The sequence below is a fragment of the Elephas maximus genome, chromosome 20, assembly GCF_024166365.1.
Source record: "Elephas maximus indicus isolate mEleMax1 chromosome 20, mEleMax1 primary haplotype, whole genome shotgun sequence".
NCBI lineage: Eukaryota > Metazoa > Chordata > Mammalia > Proboscidea > Elephantidae > Elephas > Elephas maximus.
Genome location: NC_064838.1, coordinates 26,680,975 through 26,705,319, shown reverse-complemented (window position 1 = coordinate 26,705,319; position 24,345 = coordinate 26,680,975). Strand labels below are relative to the sequence as shown.

Sequence of the window (24,345 nt, the reverse complement as noted above, 5' to 3'; positions counted from 1 at the left end):
GTAAGCTCTGCTACTACCCACAGCAGGTAATCCCCCAAGCCAACTTCATGTACCATGGGATTTACAGTTTGAAAAACACTGGGGTGGATTGATGAGTGGTGGTATGTTTGATTAATGAATGAATGAATGGACAGAGGTTAAATTCTACAATGATTTCCACTATACAAATACCATCATCCTTTAACTTGTATGGATCATCTTTGGCCCTCCGCCTACTCAGTTCAAATCCCACTTCTGTGAATCCTTCCTGATGACTTCACTGTCACCCTCCAAATGTAGACTGTGTCCTACATTTTATATGTTTGTTTCCTACATACCGTTATACATCGGTCTTTAGCTTAAATTTTTTATTGTTAAGTTAGAATAGAGACAAAATATCATATTTTAACACAACTAACGCACACCCTCTGCATTTACTTGCCAACTGCACCCTCCCCCACTGATGTATTTTCATAAGCACTGGTCTGCCAGTTTTTTTTTTTTTTTTTTATGTGTAGCTGTAAAAAAACTTAGCATAGCGTGCTCATGAAAATACCTCATGAGACAATGAAAATCTGTGTCTAAGAAAAGGAACATTACTTTTGAAGCCTTTTGATTACAGCCTCTTCCCCTCACAATGGTTAATTATAATCTTTAATTTCAATTTTTTGAATTTTTAATCCATCTATGGTAGTATCCTCAAACAACAGCTCTATTTTACCTGTTTTTAAACTCTATATAATTAAAATTATACCCTATAGATTCTTCAGTGAGTTGCTTTGCCTATTCAAAAATATGTTTCTGTGATCCATCCAACTTGTTGCAGCTGAAATTCATTCATTTGCACTATGGCATGGGCTTACCTTGTATGAACATACCAATACCAAAAACCCACTGCCGACGAGTCGATTCTGACTCATAGCGACGTTATGGGACAGAGTAGAACTGCCCCTAGAGTTTCCAAGGAGTGCCTGGCAGATTTGAACTGCCAGCCTTTTGGTTAGCAGCAGTAGCACTTAACCACTACACCACCAGGGTTTCCATGAACATACCAGGTTATGTTTATTTCTAAATGTGCTATGAACATTCTAATATATCCTAGATTATAGGTTATATGCATTTTCAGTTCTACTAGATTGTTGTTGTTGTTACGTGCCATCAAGTTGGTTCTGACTCACAGGGACCCATGTGCAACAGAATGAAACATTACCCAGCTCTGCCACATCCTCACAGTCGTTGTTATGGTTAAGTCTGTTGTTGCATCCACTACGTCAATCTATCTTGTTGAGAGTCTTCCTCTTTTTCTCTGACCCTCTACTTTACCAAACATGATGTCATTCTCTAGGGACTGGTGTCTCCTGGCTATCTGTCCAAAGCACTCGAGCCAAAGTCTCCCCATCCTTGCTTGTAAGGAGCACTCTGGCTGTACTTCTTACAAGACAGATTTGCTCATTCTCTTCTGGCAGCCCATGGTATATTCAATATTCTTCGTCAACACCATAATTCAAAGGCATCAATTCTTCTTTAGTCTTCCTAATTCATTGTCCAGTTTTCACATGCATATGAGGCGACTGAAAATACCATGGCTTGTTTTAGGCGTACCTTAGTCCTCAAAGTGACATCTTTGCTTTTTAAAAACACTTTAAAGAGGTCTTTTGCAGCAGATTTGCCCAATGCAGTAAGTCATTTGATTTCCTGAGTGCTGCTTCCATGGGTGTTTATTGTGGATCTAAGTAAAATGAAATCCTTGACAACTTCAATCTTTTCTCTGTTGATCATGATGTCGCTTATGGGTCTAGTTGTGAGGATTTTTGTTTTCTTTATGTTGAGGTGAAATCCATACTGAAGGCTGTAGTTTTTGCTCTTCTTCAGTAAGTACTTCAAGTCCTCTGCACTTTCAGCAAGCAAGGTTGTGTCATCTGTATAACTCAGGTTGTTAATGAGTCTTCCTTCAATCATGATGCTGAGTTCTTCTTCATGTAGTCCAGCTTCTTGGATTATTTGCTCAGTGTACAGACTGAATAGGTGTGGTGAAAAGATACAACCCTGACGCACACCTTTCTTGACTTTAAACCATACATTATTCCCTTGTTCTGTTCGAATTGATTGCTTCTTGATCTATGTTCAGGTTCCTCATGAGCACAATTAAGTGTTCTGGAATCCCCATTCTTCGCAATGTTATCCATAATTTATTATGATCCACATAGTCGAATGCTTTTGCACAGTCAATAAAATACAGGTAAACGTCTTCCTGGTATTCTCTGTTTCAGCCAGGATCAACCTGACATCAGCAATAATATCTGTGATTCTGCGTCCTCTACTGAACCCAGGCTGAATTTTTCGCAGTTACCTGTCGACACACTGCCGCAGCCACTTTTGAATGATCTTCAGCACAATTTTACTTACAGTGATATTAATGATACTGTTTGATAATTTCTGCATTCTTGTTGGATCACATTCTTTGGAATGGGCACAAATATGGATCTCTTTCAGATAGTCAGGTAGTTGTCTTCCAAATTTCTGGGCATAGACGAATGAGCACTTCCAGTGCTGCATACATTTGCTGAAACATCTCAGTTGGTATTCCATCATTTCCTGGAGCCTTGTTTTTTCACCAGTGCTTTCAGTGCAGCTTGGACTTTTTCTTTCAGTACCATCGGTTCTTGATCATATGCTACTTCCTGACTGAATGAACATTGACTAATTGTTTTTGGTACAGTGACTCCGTGTATTCCTTCCATCTTCTTTTTTTTTTTTTTTAATGTCTTTTTTTTTTAATTTTTTTTATTAACTTTTATTAAGCTTCAAGTGAACGTTTACAAATCCAATCAGTCTGTCACATATAAGTTTACATACATCTCACTCCCTACTCCCACTTGCTCTCCCCCTCTTGACTCAGCCCTTTCAGTCTCTCCTTTCGAGACAATTTTGCCGGCTCCTCTCTCTCTATCCTCCCATCCCCCCTCCAGACAAGAGTTGCCAACACAATCTCAAGTGTCCACCTGATATAATTAGCTCACTCTTCATCAGCGTCTCGCTCCCACCCGCTGACCAGTCCCTTTCATGTCTGATGAGTTGTCTTCGGGGATGGTTCCTGTCCTGTGCCAACAGAAGGTCTGGAGAGCATGGCCGCCAGGATTCCTCTAGTCTCAGTCAGACCATTAAGTTTGGTCTTTTTATGAGAATTTGGGGTCTGCATCCCACTGATCTCCTGCTCCCTCAGGGGTCCTCTGTTGTGCTCCCTGTGAGGGCAGTCATCGATTGTGGCCAGGCACCAACTAGTTCTTCTGGTCTCAGGATGATGTAGGTCTCTGGTTCATGTGGCCCTTTCTGTCTCTTGGGCTCTTAGTTGTCGTGTGGCCTTGGTGTTCTTCATTTTCCTTTGCTCCAGGTGGGTTGAGACCAATTGATGCATCTTAGATGGCCACTTGTTAGCATTTAAGACCCCAGACGCCACATTTCAAAGTGGGATGCAGAATGATTTCATAATGGAATTATTTTGCCAATTGACTTAGAAGTCCCCGCAAACCATGTTCCCCAGACCCCCGCCCTTGCTCCGCTGACCTTTGAAGCATTCATTTTATCCCGGAAACTTCTTTGCTTTTGGTCCAGTCCAATTGAGCTGACCTTCCATGTATTGAGTGTTGTCTTTCCCTTCACCTAAAGCATTTCTTATCTACTGATTAATCAATAAAAAACCCTCTCCCACCCTCCCTCCTTCCCCCCCTCATAACCACAAAAGTATGTGTTCTTCTCAGGTTTACTATTTCTCAAGATCTTATAATAGTGGTCTTATACAATATTTGTCCTTTTGCCTCTGACTCATTTCGCTCAGCATAATGCCTTCCAGGTTCCTCCATGTTATGAAATGTTTCAGAGATTCGTCACTGTTCTTTATTGATGCGTAGTATTCCATTGTGTGAATATACCACAATTTATTTACCCATTCATCCGTTGATGGACACCTTGGTTGCTTCCAACTTTTTGCTATTGTAAACAGAGCTGCAATAAACATGGGTGTGCATATATCTGTTTGTATGAAGGCTCTTGTATCTCTAGGATATATTCCCAGGAGTGGGATTTCTGGGTTGTATGGTAGTTCTATTTCTAACTGTTTAAGATAACGCCAGATAGATTTCCAAAGTGGTTGTAACATTTTACATTCCCACCAGTAGTGTATAAGAGTTCCAATCTCTCCGCAGCCTCTCCAACATTTATTATTTTGTGTTTTTTGGATTAATGCCAGCCTTGCTGGTGTGAGATGGAATCTCATCGTAGTTTTAATTTGCATTTCTCTAATGGCTAATGATCGTGAGCATTTTCTCATGTATCTGTTGGCTGCCTGAATATCTTCTTTAGTGAAATGTGTGTTCATATCCTTTGCCCACTTTTTGATTGGGTTGTTTGTCTTTTTGTGGTTGAGTTTTGACAGAATCATGTAGATTTTAGAGATCAGGTGCTGGTCGGAGATGTCATAGCTGAAAATTCTTTCCCAGTCTGTAGGTGGTCTTTTTACTCTTTTGGTGAAGTCTTTAGATGAGCATAGGTGTTTGATTTTTAGGAGCTCCCAGTTATCGGGTTTCTCTTCATCATTTTTGGTAATGTTTTGTATTCTGTTTATGCCTTGTATTAGGGCTCCTAGGGTTGTCCCTATTTTTTCTTCCATGATCTTTATCGTTTTAGTCTTTATGTTTAGGTCTTTGATCCACTTGTAGTTTTTGTGCATGGTGTAAGGTATGGGTCCTGTTTCATTTTTTTGCAAATGAATATCCAGTTATGCCAGCACCATTTGTTAAAAAGGCTTTCTTTTCCCCAATTAATTGACACTGGTCCTTTGTCAAATATCAGCTGCTCATACGTGGATGGATCTATGTCTGGGATCTCAATTCTGTTCCATTGGTCTATGTGCCTGTTGTTGTACCAGTACCAGGCTGTTTTGACTACTGTGGCTGTATAATAGGTTCTGAAATCAGGTAAAGTGAGGCCTCCCACTTTCTTCTTCTTTTTCAGTAGTGCTTTGCTTATCCGGGGCTTCTTTCCCTTCCATATGAAATTGGTGATTTGTTTCTCTATCCCCTTAAAATATGACATTGGAATTTGGATCAGAAGTGTGTTAAATGTATAGATGGCTTTTGGTAGAATAGACATTTTTACTATGTTAAGTCTTCCTATCCATGAGCAAGGTATGTTTTTCCACTTAAGTATGTCCTTTTGAATTTCTTGTAGTAGAGCTTTGTAGTTTTCTTTGTATAAGTCTTTTACGTCCTTGGTAAGATTTATTCCTAAGTATCTTATCTTCTTGGGGGCTACTGTGAATGGTATTGATTTGGTTATTTCCTCTTCGGTGTTCTTTTTGTTGATGTAGAGGAATCCAAGTGATTTTTGTATGTTTATTTTATAACCTGAGACTCTGCCAAACTCTTCTATTAGTTTCAGTAGTTTTCTGGAGGATTCCTTAGGGTTTTCTGTGTATATAATCATGTCATCTGCAAATAGTGATAACTTTACTTCTTCCTTGCCAAGCCGGATACCTTTTATTTCTTTGTCTAGCCTAATTGCCCTGGCTAGGACTTCAAGTACGATGTTGAATAAGAGCGGTGATAAAGGGCATCCTTGTCTGGTTCCCGTTCTCAAGGGAAATGTTTTCAGGTTCTCTCCATTTAGAGTGATATTGGCTGTTGGCTTTGCATAAAAAAAAAAAAAAAATAGATGCCCTTTATTATGTTGAGGAATTTTCCTTCAATTCCTAATGTGGTAAGAGTTTTTATCATAAATTGGTGTTGGACTTTGTCGAATGCCTTTTCTGCATGAATTGATAAGATCATGTGGTTTTTATCTTTTGTTTATTTATGTGATGGATTACATTAATGGTTTTTCTGATATTAAACCAGCCTTGCATACCTGGTATAAATCCCACTTGATCAGGGTGAATTATTTTTTTGATGTGTTGTTGGATTCTATTGGCTAGAATTTTGTTGAGGATTTTTGCATCTATGTTCATGAGGGATATAGGTCTATAATTTTCTTTTTTTGTAATGTCTTTACCTGGTTTTGGTATCAGGGAGATGGTGGCTTCATAGAATGAGTTGGGTAGTATTCCGTCATTTTCTATGCTTTGGAATACCTTCAGAAGTAGTGGTGTTAACTCTTCTCTGAAAGTTTGGTAGAACTCTGCAGTGAAGCCGTCGGGCCAGGGCTTTTTTTTGTTGGGAGTTTTTTGATTACCGTTTCAATCTCTTTTTTTGTTATGGATCTATTTAGTTGTTCTACTTCTGAATGTGTTAGTTTAGGTAGGTAGTATTTTTCCAGGAATTCATCCATTTCTTCTAGGTTTTCAAATTTGTTAGAGTACAATTTTTCATAATAATCTGAAATGATTCTTTTAATTTCATTTGGTTCTGTTGTGATGTGGTCCTTCTCGTTTCTTATTCGGGTTATTTGTTTCCTTTCCTGTATTTCTTTAGTCAGTCTAGCCAATGGTTTATCAATTTGGTTAATTTTTTCAAAGAACCAGCTTCTGGCTTTGTTAATTCTTTCAATTGTTTTTCTGTTCTCTAATTCATTTAGTTCAGCTCTAATTTTTATTATTTGTTTTCTTCTGGTGCCTGATGGATTCTTTTGTTGCTCACTTTCTATTTGTTCAAGTTGTAGGGACAGTTCTCTGCTTTTGGCTCTTTCTTCCTTTTGTATGTGTGCATTTATCGATATAAATTGGCCTCTGAGCACTGCTTTTGCTGTGTCCCAGAGGTTTTGATAGGAAGTATTTTCATTCTCGTTGCTTTCTAAGAATTTCCTTATTCCCTCCTTGATGTCTTCTATAACCCAGTCTTTTTTCAGGAGGGTATTGTTCATTTTCCAAGTATTTGATTTCTTTTCCCTAGTTTTTCTGTTATTGATCTCTAGTTTTATTGCCTTGTGGTCTGAGAAGATGCTTTGTAATATTTCGATGTTTTGGACTCTGCAAAGAGGTTTGTTTTATGACCTAATATGTGGTCTATTCTAGAGAATGTTCCATGTGCACTAGAAAAAAAAGTATACTTTGCAGCAGTTGGGTGGAGAGTTCTGCACAAGTCAATGAGGTCAAGTTGGTTGATTGTTGTAATTAGGTCTTCCGTGTCTCTACTGAGCTTCTTACTGGATGTCCTGTCCTTCTCCGAAAGTGGTGTGTTGAAGTCTCCTACTATAATTGTGGAGGTGTCTATCTCACTTTTCAATTCTGTTAAAATTTGATTTATGTATCTTGCAGCCCTGTCATTGGGTGCATAAATATTTAATATGGTTATGTCTTCCTGATCAATTGTCCCTTTTATCATTATATAGTGTCCTTCTTTATCCTTTGTGGTGGATTTAAGTCTAAAGTCTATTTTGTCAGAAATTAATATTGCTACTCCTCTTCTTTTTTGCTTATTGTTTGCTTGATATACTTTTTTCCATCCTTTGAGTTTTAGTTTGTTTGTGTCTCTAAGTCTAAGGTGTGTCTCTTGTAGGCAGCATATAGATGGATCGTGTTTCTTTATCCAGTCTGTGACTCTCTGTCTCTTTATTGGTGCATTTAGTCCATTTACATTCAGCGTAATTATAGATAAATAAGTTTTTAGTGCTGTCATTGTGATGCCTTTTTATGTGTGTTGTTGACAATTTCATTTTTCCACATACTTTTTTGTGCTGAGGCGTTTTCCTTAGTAAATTGTGAGATCCTCATTTTCATAGTGTTTGACTTTATGTTAGTTGAGTCGTTACGTTTTTCTTGGCTTTTATCTTGAGTTATAGAGTTGTTATACCTTTTTGTGGTTACCTTATTATTTACCCCAATTTTTCTAAGTAAAAACCTAACTTGTATTGTTCTATATCGCCTTGTATCACTCTCCATATGGCAGTTCAATGTCTCCTGTATTTAGTCCCTCTTTTTGATTATTGTGATCTTTTACCTATTGACTTCCATGATTCCCTGTTATGTGTATTTTTTTTTTTTAATTAATCTTAATTTGTTTGTTTTTGTGATTTCCCTATTTGAGTTGATATCAGGACGTTCTGTTTTGTGACCTTGTGTTGTGCTGATATCTGATATTATTGGTTCTCTGACCAAACAACATTCTTTAGTATTTCTTGTAGCTTTGGTTTGGTTTTTGCAAATTCTCTAAACTTGTGTTTATCTGTAAATATCTTAATTTCGCCTTCATATTTCAGAGAGAGTTTTGCTGGATATATGATCCTTGGCTGGCAGTTTTTCTCCTTCAGTGTTCTGTATATGTCGTCCCATTGCCTTCTTGCCTGCATGGTTTCTGCTGAGTAGTCTGAACTTATTGATTCTCCCTTGAAGGAAACCTTTCTTTTCTCCCTGGCTGCTTTTAAAATTTTCTGTTTATCTTTGGTTTGGGCGAGTTTGATGATAATATGTCTTGGTGTTTTTCTTTTTGGATCAATCTTAAATGGGGTTCGATGAGCATCTTGGATAGATATCCTTTCGTCTTTCATGATGTCAGGGAAGTTTTGTGTCAGGAGTTCTTCAACTATTTTCTCTGTGTTTTCTGTCCCCCCTCCCTGTTCTGGGACTCCAATCACCCGCAGGTCATCCTTCTTGATAGAGTCCCACATGATTCTTAGGGTTTCTTCATTTTTTTTAATTCGTTTATCTGATTTTTTTTCAGCTATGTTGGTGTTGATTCCCTGGTCCTCCAGATGTCCCAGTCTGCATTCTAATTGCTCGAGTCTGCTCCTCTGACTTCCTATTGCATTGTCTAATTCTGTAATTTTATTGTTAATCTTTTGGATTTCTACATGCTGTCTCTCTATGGATTCTTGCAACTTATTAATTTTTTCACTATGTTCTTGAATAATCTTTTTGAGTTCTTCAACAGTTTTATCAGTGTGTTCCTTGGCTTTTTCTGAAGTTTGCCTTATTTCATTTGTGATGTCTTGAAGCATTCTGTAAATTAGTTTTTTATATTCTGTATCTGATAATTCCAGGATTGTATCTTCATTTGGGAAAGATTTTGATTCTTTTGTTTGGGGGGTTGGAGAAGCTGTCATGGTCTGCTTCTTTAAGTGGTTTGATATGGATTGTTGTCTCCGAGCCATCACTGGGAAACTAGTTTTTCCAGAAAATCCGCCAAAACAAAAATGCAGTCAGATCCCTATCAGAGTTCTCCCTCTGGCTCAGGCTATTCGGATGTTAATGAAGCCGCCTGGGGAGGGTGGGGGAGGGAACAGAGAGATAGGAGAGTAGCACCTCAGAATATAGCCAGAGTTGCTTGTCTTGCTTGGAATGACTATTATATCTGAGATTCCCACGGGGCGCATCGCCTATGTGTGCTGGCTGTGTGGAGATTGCCCCTGGGGGGTCTGGCCCGCTGGAGTCAAGGTCAGATCCTCCGCTTCCAGCCCCACGCCCAGCGTCAAGTGTCCCCTACTGGGACGGTGCACTCTCGACTCCAAAATCAGTCGCTGCCTCCCGGGGACTTCTCGTCCCTCCAGCCGTGTGGCCGTGCCGCCCCCGCGAACCAGGTGGGCCGCCTCCCTGGGTTAGTTCAGGTGGGTGGAGCAGCTCCCCATGCTTGTGCCGTGACCGAGTGTCCCGGCTGGGACGCTGTTCTCCCCGCTCCAATACCAGTCGCTGCCTCCCGAGGACTTCTCCTACCGGCTGCGTCCCACGCCGCCCGCGTGACCCAACTGGGCCCCCTCCCGGGGTTAGTTCAGGGGGGTGGAGCAGCTCTCCGTGTTTATGCCATACCTGCATCCAGTCCAAATCCTGGCGGGATGGTTCCCTAGCTGGGACGCTGCTCTCCCCGTTCCAACACCAGTCACTGCCTCCCGGGGACTTCTCCTACCGGCTGTGTCCCACGCCGCCCGTGGAACCAGCTGGTCCCCCTCCTGGGGTTAGTTCAGGGGGGTGGAGCAGCTCTCTGTGCTTGTGCCGTACCTGACTGGTACGCTGGCTCCAGGCTGTGAAAACAATCGCTGCTTCCCCGTATTAGTTCGTTCTCCGTCTCTAAATCTGTGTTTGTTGTTCAGGGTTCGTAGATTGTTATGTATGTGATCGATTCACTTGTTTTTCCGTGTCTTTGTTGTAAGAGGGATCCGAGGTAGCGTCTGCCTAGTTCGCCATCTTGGCTCCGCCCGTCAAAGGCTCCTTCCATCTTCTTTTGATGCTTCCTGAGCACCCTCCAATATTGCAACTCAATATTAACTCAAGGCTTGAATTATTTCTTCAGTTCTTTCAACTTTAGAAATTCTAAGCATCTTCTTCAATTTTGGTTTTCTAACTCCAGGTCTTTGAACATTTCATTATAATACTTTGTCTTCTCAGGCCACCCTTTAAAATCTTCTGTTCAACTCTTTTAGTTCATCATTCCTTCCTTTTGCTTTAGCTACTCGATCTTCAAGGGCAAGTTTCAGAGTATCTTTTGATATCCATTTTGGTCTCTCTGTTCTGTCTTTTTAATGACCTTTAGCCTTCTTCACGCATGATGTCATTGATGTCATTCTACAACTCTTCTGGTCTTGGTTATTAGTGTTCAAGCATCAAATATATTCTTGAGGTGGCCTCTAAATTCAGGAGGGATATACTCAATGTCATATTTTGGCTCTCATAGGCTTTCTTTACTTTTCTTCAGCTTCATCTTGAACTTGCATATGAGCAATTGATGGTCTGTTGTGAAGTCGGCCTCTGACCTTGTTCTGACTGATGATATTGAGCTTCCCCATTGTCTCTTTCCACAGATGCAGTCTATTTCACTTCTGTGTATTCCATCCTACGAGGTCCATGTGTATAGTTGCTGTTTATGCTGTTGTAAAAAGGTATTTGCAATGAAAATGTCATAGGTCTTGCAAAATTCTATCATGCCATCTCTGGAGTCACCAAGGCCATATTCCCAACTACTCATCCTTCTCTGTGTTCAACTTTTGCATTCCAATCACCTGCAATTATCAATGCATCTTGATTGCATGATTGATCAGTTTCAGACTGCAGAGGTTGTAAAAATCTTCAATTTCTTTATCTTTGGCCTTAGTGGTTGGGTATGTAAATTTGCATAATAGTCATATTAACATTTAATACTGTCAGTCTTTTAAATTTCTGTCAATTTTGTAAGTTTGAAAGAATGTCATTGTGGTTTTAATTCAAATATCCCTGCTATCTGATGAGGTTGATAATCTTTTTATATGTTTTCTGAACATTTGGTTTTCTCTTAGGAGTATATGTTCAAGTCTTTTGATAATGTTTCTATTGGATTATTTATCTCATTTTTTTGTTTGTTTAATTTGTGGAAATCCTTTAAATATCTTAGATATTAATCCTTTTCCAATTATATGTATTAAAAATACCTTCTACCATTTTAAAGCTTATAATTTTACTTATCTCTGTATATTCTGCTGAACAGAAGTTCTTAATATTAACAAAGTTAAATATTTTCTTTCATGATTTGTGCTTTTTCTGACATATTTAAGAAATCCGTTCCTCCTCCAAAGTCATAAATATATATGCCTATATTTTCTTTTAAAATTGTTGTAAATTTCCCACTTAGGTCTTCCATTTACCTGGAATTGATTTTTTTGTATGCAGAAAGGTAGTGGTCTAATTTTATTTATTTTGTTTAATCATATGGATAGTCAATTGTTTAACACATATCCTTTTCAATTTATTTCTATTTTTGTCGAGAATTTAGTTTTTCCTTTTTTATTTTCACGTTTAGTACCATCAAGCGTTACTTGGAATTCCTATCATTTGCCACTTGTTTGACATACTGTTGGTCCCTGGGTGGTGCAAACAATTTGTGTTTGACTGCTAACCTACCCAGTGGTACCATGCAAGAAAAGGCCTGGCAATCTGCTTACATAAAGATTACAACCAAGAAAACCCTAAGCAGCAGTTTTTTCTGTAACGCCTGAGGTTGCCATGAGTCAGAATCGACTCAACGGCAACAGGTATTTTTGTTTTTTGTTTGTCACATATCATTTGTTCTTACATATCAGCAGTTCTACCTGGGATCAGTATTCTCCTGTTTAAGGTGTATCTCTCAGAATTTCTATTAGTAAGTGTCTGCTGGAAACATACTTCAGTTTCTTTCTGCCTGAAAACATATTTATTTTATTTCTCCAGGACACAAAATTGACAGTTAATTTCTCTCAGTGTATTGAAGATTCCATCTTCTGTCTCTTGCTTCTTTGTTGGTATTGAGAAGTCAGCTGTCTGTTTAACTGTCATTCTTTCAAATGTAATGTGTATTACATCTCTGACTGTTTTTAAGATCATGTCTTTGACTTAGTGTTCTATTGCTTCATCGTGATAATTCTACACGAGGCTTTTTTTAAGTTGTACTGCTTGACATTTATCAGGCTTCCTTAATCTGTAGCTTGGAATTTTTTAATTAGTTCTAGAAAATTCTTAGCCTTTTCTTTAAATATTGCCTCTGTTCCATTCTCTCTTGCCTCTCCTCTGGAACTCTGATTAGACACTTGTAGGTTTTTTTTTCTGTCTCTCTCTCTTTTTTTTTTCTTTCAGATTTTCATCCCTAGGTGTCCATCTGCTGGCTTTGAATGATTTCTTCAGATCTATCTTGCAGTTAACTAATTCTCTCTTCAGCTGTGTCTCATCTCCTTTTAAAACCATTCAACACTAAGGCTTGAGATAAGCATTTTCCTTTATCTTATAGTCCCTTGACGAGGTGAGTTTATTTCTCATTCACATTTATCCTAAGGATATATCCCTTGGATCCCAAGTTTATTCTGGGACATGTCCTTATGTTAGACTCTTCTCTTGGTTGGGCCTAGTCTTTGCTTAAAACCAAGCAACAATTTAGCTTAACTGGTAAAAAAAAAAAAGGTCTGCCTTGAATATTATGCTCTTTTAAGAACTATCTATTTGTAATCAAATCAACAACAACAACTTGAAAGATTAGATAGGATCCTTAGGGGGCAGTAAGTTTATGTTAATTAGGGAGGAACAACTCAGAATAGGAGGGTGAGAAAGGTTGTACAACTTGAAGAATGTAATCAATGTTACTAAATGGTACCTGTAGAAACAAACTGGTCTATGTTTTGCTGTGTATATTCTCACCAACAACAAAATAAATAAAATTTTGGAAAAAAAAAAAACAAAAACAGAGTCATAGCAGTTGTATAAAATGCTAAAGGAGGTCAGACGAGAGAGATCTGACTTTAAGTTGAGGTGAACATGACTTCATGAAGGAGGTAGCCTTAAGAGAAGCAGGCTCTTTTTTCTACCAGTCAAAAAGGTATGCATCCATGTGACTTATATCAAACGTGAAAGGTTATCATTTCATAAAAGAGAGAAAATATGATTCCAACATTATGCCAAGGAACAAGGAACAGCTCCTAGCACAGGAGGATGCTAAGGAAAGAAACAGCCCAATGGAGGAAGATTCTATTGTTTAAAAAAAAAAAACAAATTGTTTAGTGACCCCAAAATCAAACCTGCAAAAGCCGAAGCACCACTTCATGTAGTTTATCATGGTGAAAACTGCTGTTAGCACTCAGTTTACTTCTCCAGATTCCAAACCTACTTAGTTTTTAGCTTCTGAATATTGCTTCTTTCTTGACAGTTTGATGCATTTAAAAATGGTGGGTTCTTAACAAAAGATTTTATTAGGAGTTTTTAAGGCTTTCAGTGAGACAGTCAATTAGGATATTTAATTCCCAACACTGCCAGAAACAGGAGTTGGGTAGTTAATTTTTCAAGAATACAACCCTTTCCTTAGATTTCTCAGTACATCCTAAGATGCCTATCCTAAAGCTCTTTATGCAATATTGCTGTGTAAGTATTTGCTGCTTTTAATAATAAAAACTATATACATGCTTTTAAATCAACAAACCTGATATGTGGTTTTGGATTCCCCTTAACTTCACAACTGAGCCTCACTTTTTTCTCCTCAGAATCCAAAGGAAACATTACATGACTTGGCTCTTGAACAAAAATGGGGCCATGCAGCATGTGATCATCTGAAATGACAAGAGAAAATATGCAAAAATGAAGAGCATCTTCTAAATAGGAGCAACAATGGGAAACAGCATCAAAATGAAAATAAAATAAAATAACAAGAATAACACAGCACAGATGTAGTTTCAGCCTCTGGATAAAACTTACCACTGAAGACTAATCATTTGTAGATTATTATGAAGTAGAGATATGGACTCTTCTATGTTGTATTGATAATCTATTTTACTGGCAACATTCAGACATAAAACTATTTGACATTGCTCTTTCTCTCCTCCACTACTCATTGTTACATCTGTCTGTAGCCCACTGTTTTACTTGGTTCACATTTTGTGCCTCCTACGTCCCTTTTGGAGCCCTGGTGGTTCAGTGGTACCTTACTATCATACTGGAAGACTGTCTAAGGTCACAAAGGTGAAATTCCTCTGCTCTGTAATGGGATGATTTAATTGGAAGAGAGCAGTGACCATTTCATAAATACATTAATAATGAGAAACAGCTCTGTACCACTATAATATATATAAATTTTTCTTAAAGGAGCTATGTAGGCCAATAAAGAACAACCTAGAGAAGTACTTCTCAAATTACCTGTGGTGAAAAACCAGTCTGTTTGTTTTTCCCAATCCATTATAGGCCCATACATGGTTTACCTTGCATAAATAGCACACAGCTGGCACCACATGTGATTCAGGAACATATAAAGTGGTCTATAAGTGGCTCAATGATTTGAGTCCACTGATGATATGCTTGGATGGTGCAACAATGTCAAGTAGCTATCAGGTTCTAAATGCTGTCTCTCAGTAAGAGAAACTAGATGCATAAAACTTATTTTTCCACAGAACAGTAACAAAGTCTATAGACTGCAGCCAGTCTACAACCACACTTTAAATAGCAGAGCTGTGTACACATACTTCTGGAGAACACACATCATAAATGTCAGTCAAAATGAGTCTCCCCATCTATTTCCACATATATGATTTTCATTTTTCAAAATCTAGTTCAAATCCTTTTTTTTTTTTTCCTAGAAGTCTTTTCTTGACTCTCACCTTCTTTTAATTACATAATTATTAAGTTACATCTCCTTGCAGGTACTTAACTTTTTCTATCAATGCATTTATACCGTTATTGTCCCATCTTTGGATTGTTAAGCTCCTTGACAGCATTACAGTATCTTACCCATTTTGTTTTTCCAGCTCCTGTAGTACCAAGTACCTGTACTCATTGCCACTGAGTTGATTCCGACTCATAGAGACCGTAAAGGACACGGTAGAACCACCCCACAGGGTTTCCAAGGAGTGGCTGGTAGATTTAAATGGCTGACATCTTGGTTAGTGGCTGAACTCTTAACCAGTGTGCCATCAGGGCTCCTCTAAAGTATTTTTTTTCTACTTTTTTATTTATTCAATCAGCTGACTGAGGCATTGTCTGATGAAATTTGAGACAGAAAGGCCGACAGTTATGATGTAAAGCGATACTGAATACTACCCTGTAGCTAACAGCCCATTTCCCTCCCTAAGACTTGATTATTTTGAAGGATGTGAACTGCAACTCCTATCCTGGAAAGCCTTCATAACCAGCCTTTTCTTCATGGGTAATAGGAGGAGGCTGAATTCATTCAGGTGAACTGGGGCCGAGGAAAATAAATAAAGCTGGTTTGGAGATCTAGGTGAAGCATGGTAAGGTAATTTCTTTCAAAGCTTTTAACTCAGACTTTTTTAAAAAAATTGCATGTTAAGGTTGGCATAGAAAAAAAAAAATTAAGGGGACAAGTAGAATTCTATTACATAGGATATACAGGGATGGGGACAGCCAATGACCTAGTTGGAAGAATAAGCAGAAAGACCACAACTGAGACTCCATGTCTTGGGCCCACTACTAACTCCATGAACTCAGAAAACCATCTAGGCTGCCTATGCTGCAGCTTTGTCATCAGTGAGAGAATAGATTGGACTAGGTCAGTGGTTCTGCACTGGTCAAGAACAGGGAAGTACCTATGAACACTTTATCAAGAAAGCACAAGCATAAACACAATATTTGCATCGAAGGATGCCATAAGTTACATTACTAATAATATCCTCTTTCCTTAATCTACGTATAAAATCCCACGCCAATGACTTAAACAAAGAAGACAGGGTTTATCAAAGAACACCTAATAACTGCATGGGATAAAAGCACACAAACATGTATTTTTATTAACACCCCTGGTTTGAGGCCAGATATTTAAAAATCTAGATTATCTGCATTTTAGATTTTCAGCGATTGCAGAGATATTTTCAAAACAAATATAGATATTGGTCAAGGGTTAGCTCATTTCAATCAGGAAGAATTAAACGAATTTTCAGCATATCTAGGTAAATAAAAAGCATTACTCATCAAGATCACTAACACAGCAGCAAGTTTGGTGGATTTTTTTCTTTTCTCATAGACAGAAATATTTCTATTGTTGTCCCCAATTCCAAAATTATGTGTGTGTATATTTTTATATATAATATCAATCATCTCAATTCATTGGTGTTCCCTGATTTGAGTTTCACACAGAAATGCAGTCTATTACTAGTAATTCCAAATAAGAATGAAACAGAATAATGATTACCCGGGATGCAGCTGAAAGGCTGTGGATTAACATCTGTACTATTTCTCAATGTATCCATGCCATATTTAAATAACAAAAAGGACATTTTTTTCTGTATATTTTCTAACAAGAATTGATAATAATGATACTTTGCATTTGCTATAAATAACACATTTCATCTAAAGTGTTTATTTTCTCTTGGTTGACCAAGCTCACAGCCTGGAAATTAACATTCGCATAAAGGGAGCAGTATTTCAGTTCTCATCTAAGTAAATCCAGTCTTTCCTGCATGAGCTATTTGGTTTCCCAAAGCCCCAGTAGAGGGAGGGATTTTAGAAAGTTTAGCAATCCAGGTGTAAAAAACAGATATATTAGCTTTTAAATCTTTAGACTAAGGTTCTTAATATTTTAGTGGGGGGAATGGCATTTTATTTCCCCAAAACAAAAACTTGAGTTGTCCTGGAGAGATGAAGGGTCCGAAGAGTAATATTCTTGGATGAAACACAGCGGGATGAATCACTAAATCCCCTCTGTGTGTGGCAGCCACAAAGTGTCCTTTAAGTGTCTTGAAGTCACATAAAAAAAATCTTGCATTTGCCATTTTCAAACCCTAGAAGACAAAGTTTACCCCTCCCTTCATCATAGTAAGTTGGTCCATGTAACCAGAGGAGTGGCCATGGCTGTCAGACTTGAGGGGTAAACCATTTAAGAAACTGACGGAGAACAAGGATTTGATAAGCCAATAGGTCTCAAAGTTAAGACTGTGGACCACCTGGATTATCATCACCTGTGATGTTTGTTAGTTTTAAACCCCAGCCCAGATACTGACTACATCAGAAGAATCTGGGGCCCGTGAAATCTACCTTTAACCTAGCTCTCTGGGTGATTCTTTTAAACACTAAGTTTGAGAACTACTAATACAGACTCTTCTGTTCTTAGTTCTGCATTTACTAAGAGCAGAATTATCAACCAACGCAGCTTTAGAGGAACCCACTCCTAGAATTTCTCTGTTGGACAAAATCTAACCAACAGATCTTTGCTTGAAAACATTTAGAGAATTAATCTTAGCACATGCTTGGATGGACTAGTAGTTGAGAGACAAGCATCAGGAAAAGAAAACTATAAAAACTGACCCATAAAAAGCAAATGTATAGATTCGCAAAGGTCTGGGACAAAAATGATATAAAACCCATTTCTTAGAATATTCATAGTTAAAATCCAGAAGCTAAACATTAAGAACCCTCAAAGTCTGCACTGAACTGACAAATAAGATACATCCTCAGAGAGACTCCAATAGTCCACTAACCTGTAGTAATACCTTATACTCACTTGATATACATGGTATTCTTTCCGTAACCATTACCCTTAATTTGGTAACTAATCTCTTCCTATTTAAGTGACAGGTTATTGGAATCGGTGTTTTTACTTCTGGATTCCCCAAACAGTGGAAAAGTCACACCCATGGCTCCCCTGCTGTAGAGAATGGGCTTACATTTTTTCAGAGGTCTCTCAGGGCAGGATAAACATCTCTCTGGCATACTCTGCTTTCAGCCAAGATCCTGACATCGGTAATGATAATCCCTCCTTCCACGTCCTCTTCTGAATCTGGCTTGACTCCGTGGTGGTTCTCCGTCGACATATTGCTGCAACTGTTTCTGAATTTGTCTCCAGCAAAATTTTACTTGTGTGTGATATTAATGGTATTGTTCGATAATTTCCACATTCTATTGAATCACCTTTGTTTGGAATGGACACAAATATGGATCTCTTCTAGTCAGTTAGCCAGGTAGTTGTCTTCCAAGTTTCTTGGCATAGACCACCTCCAGCTCTACATCCACGTATTGAAATATCTCAGTTGGTATTCCCTCATTTCCTGGAGCCTTGATTTTTGTCAATGCCTTGCAGCTTGGATTTCTTCCTTCAATACTATGGGCTCTTGATCATACGCTACCTCCAAAAATGGCTGAGCATTGAGCAATTCTTTTTGGTACACTGTCTCTATGTACTCTTCCCATCTTCTTTTGATGCTTCCTACATCATTCAATATTTTGCCCACAGAATTCTTCAGTATTTCAACTTGGGGCTTGAATTTTCTTCAGCTCTTCCAGCTTGAGAAACACTGAGTGTGTTCTTCCCTCTTGGTTTTCTAACTTCAAGTCTTTGCACATTTCATTATAATACTTGACTTTGTCTTCTTGAGCCACCCTCTGAAAAGTTCTGCTTACCTCTTTTACTTCATTACTTCTTCCTTTTGCTGTAGCTGCTCTATACTCGAGAGCAAGTTTAAGAGTCTCTTCTGAGATCCATTTTGGTCTTTTCTTTCTCTCCTGTCTTTTTAATGACCTTTCACTTTCTTTACGTCCTTGATGGTACCCCACAACTCTTCCGATCTTCAGTCATTTGTGTTCAATGCATCAAATCTGCTCTTGAGATGGTCTCTAAATTCAGGTGAGATATATTCAACATCATATTTTGGCTCTCTGGGACTGTTTTAATTTTCTTCAGCTTCAACTTGAATTTGCATATGAGCAATTGATCATCAGTTCTGCAGTTGGCCCCTGTCCTTGTCCTGACCGATGATGTTGAACCTCTCCATTGTTTCTTTCCGCAGATGTACTCAATTTGATTCCTGTGTATTCCATCTGGTGAGGTCCACAGTTATAGTCACTGTTTATGTTGTAGAAAAAGGTATTTGCAATGAATAAGTCATTGGTCTTGCAAATGTAATCTCTGGCATCATTTCTACCACCAAGGCCCTATTTTCCAACTACAGATCCTTCTTTGTTTCCAACTTTTGCATTTCAATCACCAGTAATTATCAATGCATCTTGATTGCGTGGTTGATCAAATTCAGACTGGGAAGTTGGTAAAATCCTCAATTTCTTCATCTTTGGCATTAGTGGTTGGTCCCATTAACATTAGTATTAACTGGTCTTCTTTGCAGGTGTATGGCTATTTTCCTATCACTGACAGCATTGTACTTCAGGATAGAATATGACCATTTAAAGGCATTCAACTATTTGGATCATAACAAATTACGGGTAACATTTCAAAGACTGGGAATTCCAGAACACTTAACTGTGCTCATTCTAAACCTGTCCATAGATCTAGAGGCAGTCATTGGAACAGAATGAAGGTATACTGAGTGGTTTAAAATCAGGAAAGGTGTACATCAGGGTTGTATCCTTTCATTGTACTATTTAGTCTGTATGCTGAGCAAATAATCTAAGAAGCTGGACTATAAGAAGAACTCAGCATCAGGATTGGAGGAAGACTCATTAACAACCTGCCATATGCAGATGACACAACCTTGCTTGCTAAAAGCAAAGACGACTTGAAGAGAGGAAGACCTACAATGAAATGGATTGACACAGTGGCTGCAATGATGGTCTCAAGCACAGCAACAATTGAAAGGATGGAGCACGTCCGGGCAATGTTTCGTTCTGTTGTACACAAGGTTGCTGTGCGTTTGAACTGACTCAACAGCAGGTAACAACAACAACAAGACAGGGGGAAGCGATGGTTTTCTTCCCTCCTGGGGATTTCTGAAAGTTGCGGTAAAAGAAAGGAGAGAACAGCCAAGTGTGTTAGTTTCCTAGGGCTGCCATAACAAAATACCACAAAGTGGGTGGCTTTAGGGAACAGAGATTTATCATCTCACAGTGTTGGAGTCTAGATTTCCGAGTCCAGGGCACTGTCAGGGACATGTTCTCTGCCAGCCCTAGGAGAAGATCCTTCCCTGCCTTTCAGCTTCTGGTAGCCCTGGGTGTCTTCTGACATTTCTTGGCTTGTAGACAAATCCTCATATAGTGTCTTTCCCCTATGTAACCCTCTTTTCATGTCTGTTCTTCCCTTTTATAAGAGTCTACTCAGAAAGGATTAGGACTAGGCCCCACCCTACTACTACAACCTACTCTGGTACGGCTTAACTGATAATATCTTCAAAGAAAGATCTTATTGCCCCAAACAAGGCCACATTTACAGGTACAGGGGTTGGTACTTCACCATAACTTTTGGGGGGACACAATTCAATCTGTAACAGCCAGATAGAGTTCTATAGATTCCAAAGCACTGACCTGAGCCCCACTTTGTAGATTTAGTGCGATGCAGACACTGGTACATTATGAGTACCTGAGTTCTCGCCTCCTTGAAGACTACCTGCCATTCAGTCACTAGGTTCACTTCTACCACACCACAGGCACTCCCTAAAGTTCCATACTACAGAAATTCTTCTGGGCTAGTTTCCCTGAGTAAACTAGATCTTTTGTTAAGAGAAGAGAGAAGACCTAGGCTAAGGGAAGCCGCCTTTTATGTTTCAGCAAAGAGTGGTGAACCTCTGGGTTTTCAGAAAGGAGTAGAGAAGGTTTCATGACCAGAAGCTTATTCATGCTAAAGGTCAGGCTACTATCGCATTGATACTAACCCTTATCCCCTTCTTTTCATCAAATATTAAAAATCAACCATTGATTCTCAAAATCCTCTTCCCACTGGATTCTTTTCTTTTTAGGATCTATGTTTTTGAGACAAAAACAATTATGCTTGTCAGTCAACTTCTTCCTGCATTCTCCGACAATTTTCCGAGAAATAAAATTTAGTGTCAGGGTCTACACTTCTACAATATTTGAATTATAGAAAGAGATACATAGAATCACAGAATTTTTAGAATAGAAGAGACTATTTAATCCCATTTATATTTTGTCAAGTCACAGACTAAATGGAAAAAAAAAAGTTTTCCCACTTTAAAATAACCCTCTAAGAAAACAGCAATAAAACACCTCTGTACAATTGGTTGTCACTTATCTTAGCCTCAGCGTTTGGACATCAATAATCTACCTTTTTTCTCTGAATTAGTACTGCCCATTTCTGCATGTACCAAACTTTCCCTCCCAGGCAAGCAGGATATTGCTCAGTTAGGCAGCCAGAAGCCTGGCTGAGCTAGGGAATGACCTGAGGTATTATGCAGCTGAGCAAACAAGAAAATAACACTGACTCTAAGGTGATGGTGAATCCAAGGAAGTAAGGCAGAAGTCCATGTCAAGTTCACAGGAGCAGGTATAGAGCAAAATCTGGAATCTAAGCAAAGGTCAGCAAAAGAGAACATTTGCAGCAGAGCAAGCTTGAGGGCAGTTAGAGCTTGGACTAAATCCTGTGACCTGAATATGGGTCCTTTATATAGGGTACCTGTGGACAATTCTTAAAGAAACTGAAAGGTGCTAAAGGGATTGAGCCAAATCAGACAGACAGCAGGCATGACCTCAGGATAAATATTTCATAGAAGGCAACTTAGTATAAATGTCAAGCTATAGCTAAAGTAATTATTTCTCAAGGTTTGGTCTATGAACCTCATGTATCTCCTCACCTGGAGGAAATTGTTAAAATGCAGATTCCTGAGCCCCTTCCAGACCTACTGGATTTTTATTATTCAGGCTCAGGAAACAGCACTTTACCTACCTCCTCTGTTGATTTTTATGCATTCCAAAGTTTGAAAACTACTGCCTTAACTTACAAATTGAGCACAGATTACTTTCAGCCCTAAACCAATTAGGTATTCAAATGAAGAAAAACCACCCTGCATAATTTCGTGCTATGTGCTAGATTACTCTGTAGCTACTGCACAGGATGGGGAGAAGGCCACATTTCACCAGTATGGCCCTTAGGGCAATGCACTTCTGTTCTACCTGGAAATCTTTTCCATCTGTTACAAACTCAGCGACTCAACTTTGCTGGGAAAGGACAGAAACACAATACCATGACTTCATTTTAGAAAACCAAAAATGCCAGATTCAAGTCTACCTGTAATTGCCGTGGAGTTCCCAGGTGTTGCACCTGAGGGTTGTTTAGGTCCTTAATCCTAATGGCAAGTATGAAGGACTGTTACAACAGCCAAGAATCTAGGACAGTGATATATAGTCAATCCTCCTACGACATCAAATAGGCTGTTTGATTAAACACCTGGTCTTGAGCAGAAACACTTAAATGGCAGAAATCTCGACTTGGGAAGTAAACTCTAGGGCATCTAATGGGGAACACAGGGTTTGAATATAAGCTCAGACCATAAGCCTGGGGAGACTGGGTGGGTTCAGGTGTGAGTTATATCTGGGTCACATCTGGAGAGGAGGCAGACTGTTGCAGTATGGATGAAGCATCCAGGGGCAAGCCAAAATGGCTTTGCCAGGTTGAGTCTTTTACCCCCCATTCTGAAGAGCCCTTGACCAACTAAGAGAGTAAAAGCTCTCCATGTGTGTTAGATTTGGTGGGAACATGTTGTCTTATCAGATTGCAGAGCAAAGCCACCAGGGACAAGGAAGGGGAAATTCTGCTAAACTGATTTGCTGGGCAAGCTCCCTGAGTCACACTCACATTGCACCTTCTCCTTCTCACCTCAGACTTCAAGCAGGGAGTCCAATGGAAAGAACCATTACTCATTCTGCCACTAGAATGTTCCAAGAAGGGCACACACAGGGGCCATTGTGTCCCTCCCGCTGTGAGCCTACCACTCTAGCCTCTCTAATGGTCATGGGAATTCATTTTGGCTAAAAATCTCTTAGGTCAGCAGCATCTTCGTGGATCAAAATAACTCACAAAATGTATGAGCGATAACCTAAGGAAATTCAGAAACAAATGAAACACTGTAACCGCGATTTTTCCAAGTGTGAAAATTCCTTTAAAATCAAATCGCCGATTTCAGAAATGATGACTGTACAGCTGTCACACTATCATTACAAATACAATTTAGTGTTGTTAGTATTTATAAAATAAACAGCCAGGGATGTCCAAAGGTTCCACACAAGTGCCTATGTGTAAAATGAGCCAACACGCAACATTTTTATAAAGTACTCTATTTGGTTGTTCGGTTGAATAGAACAGAGGCAAAACAAATATTAGAGGAGACAGATATGCCTGCTTAAAGAATTAAAGTTTCTTTCACTTGTCCTTGCTTCACCTTCTTTCTTTTAACTCCTTCTGATGAGAGTGTTAAACAGTAAGAAACAGAGGAGTCTACAGACAGCTGGCATGTGTTTGAAGGCACAAAATGAAAGAAAATCCAAATGCAAAGTGAACTCTTCTCATACTGTTTCTTTGTTCTCTGATTCACAAAATACTTCTGCCGCCATCATACACTGTGTCAACATAATGAGGCCCTAATTGTACAGAATGCCAGATCTTAGAGACGATGGTGGGTAGGGAAAGCGTTAGGAGATAAAAGTGGTCTCTGTTTAGGGAAAATTTCTAAACCGCTGAAGGATTTGTAGGAGTGGAAAGAACAGCAGTAGGGACCGTGTTAATCCTGACTTCAAATCTTGACACATTTCATGAACAACGGATTAAATACTCTTTTAAAAGTGAGCCGCTGGGCGATGTGATGTCAAGCCCCAGTTACAAAAAGCAAGATGCATCTCCAACAAATACAAATATTGTGTAACTCATTTGCATGCAAAAAACTGACCTGGACTGATGTGAGGCTACTTATAGTCTCAGTGTGAATACTCATATTGCTTTGCTACAGAATTATAAATGTGTTTGATTATGGAGTTCTGAGCCCCAGACTCAGCTGCGGATGTTATGTAATACTGGGTATGTTTTGTGGACTATGTTTCTTTTTTAAGATCTGAAAAATTCTTTTTGGACCCAATGGGCTGATACCCGTACCTGCTGATAGTATACGCCAATTCCAGTGTGACATGTGAGACTAGATGAGCTTCCTAGGGCTGTCGAAACAAAGTACCACAAACTGGGTGGCTTATAAGAACAGAAATTTATGATCCCTCAGTTCTGGAGGCTAGGAAACCCCAAATTAGAGCTTCAGCCATGCTGATTCCTTCTGAGGCTGTGAGGGAACATC

At 38.9% G+C, this 24,345-nt stretch overlaps 1 protein-coding gene across 7 annotated transcripts in view; it reads right to left on the bottom strand.

The window, feature by feature from the left end:
- Nucleotides 1-24,345, bottom strand: part of CNTN4 (contactin 4) — a 1,107,632-nt gene that overhangs the window by 391,279 nt on the left and 692,008 nt on the right. For all 7 annotated transcript variants that reach the window (XM_049862392.1, XM_049862391.1, XM_049862390.1 and 4 more), the window contains one exon: nucleotides 13,809-13,935. In XM_049862392.1, the coding sequence (XP_049718349.1) occupies nucleotides 13,809-13,935 (127 nt within the window). The remainder of the gene's footprint in view (nucleotides 1-13,808; nucleotides 13,936-24,345) is intronic.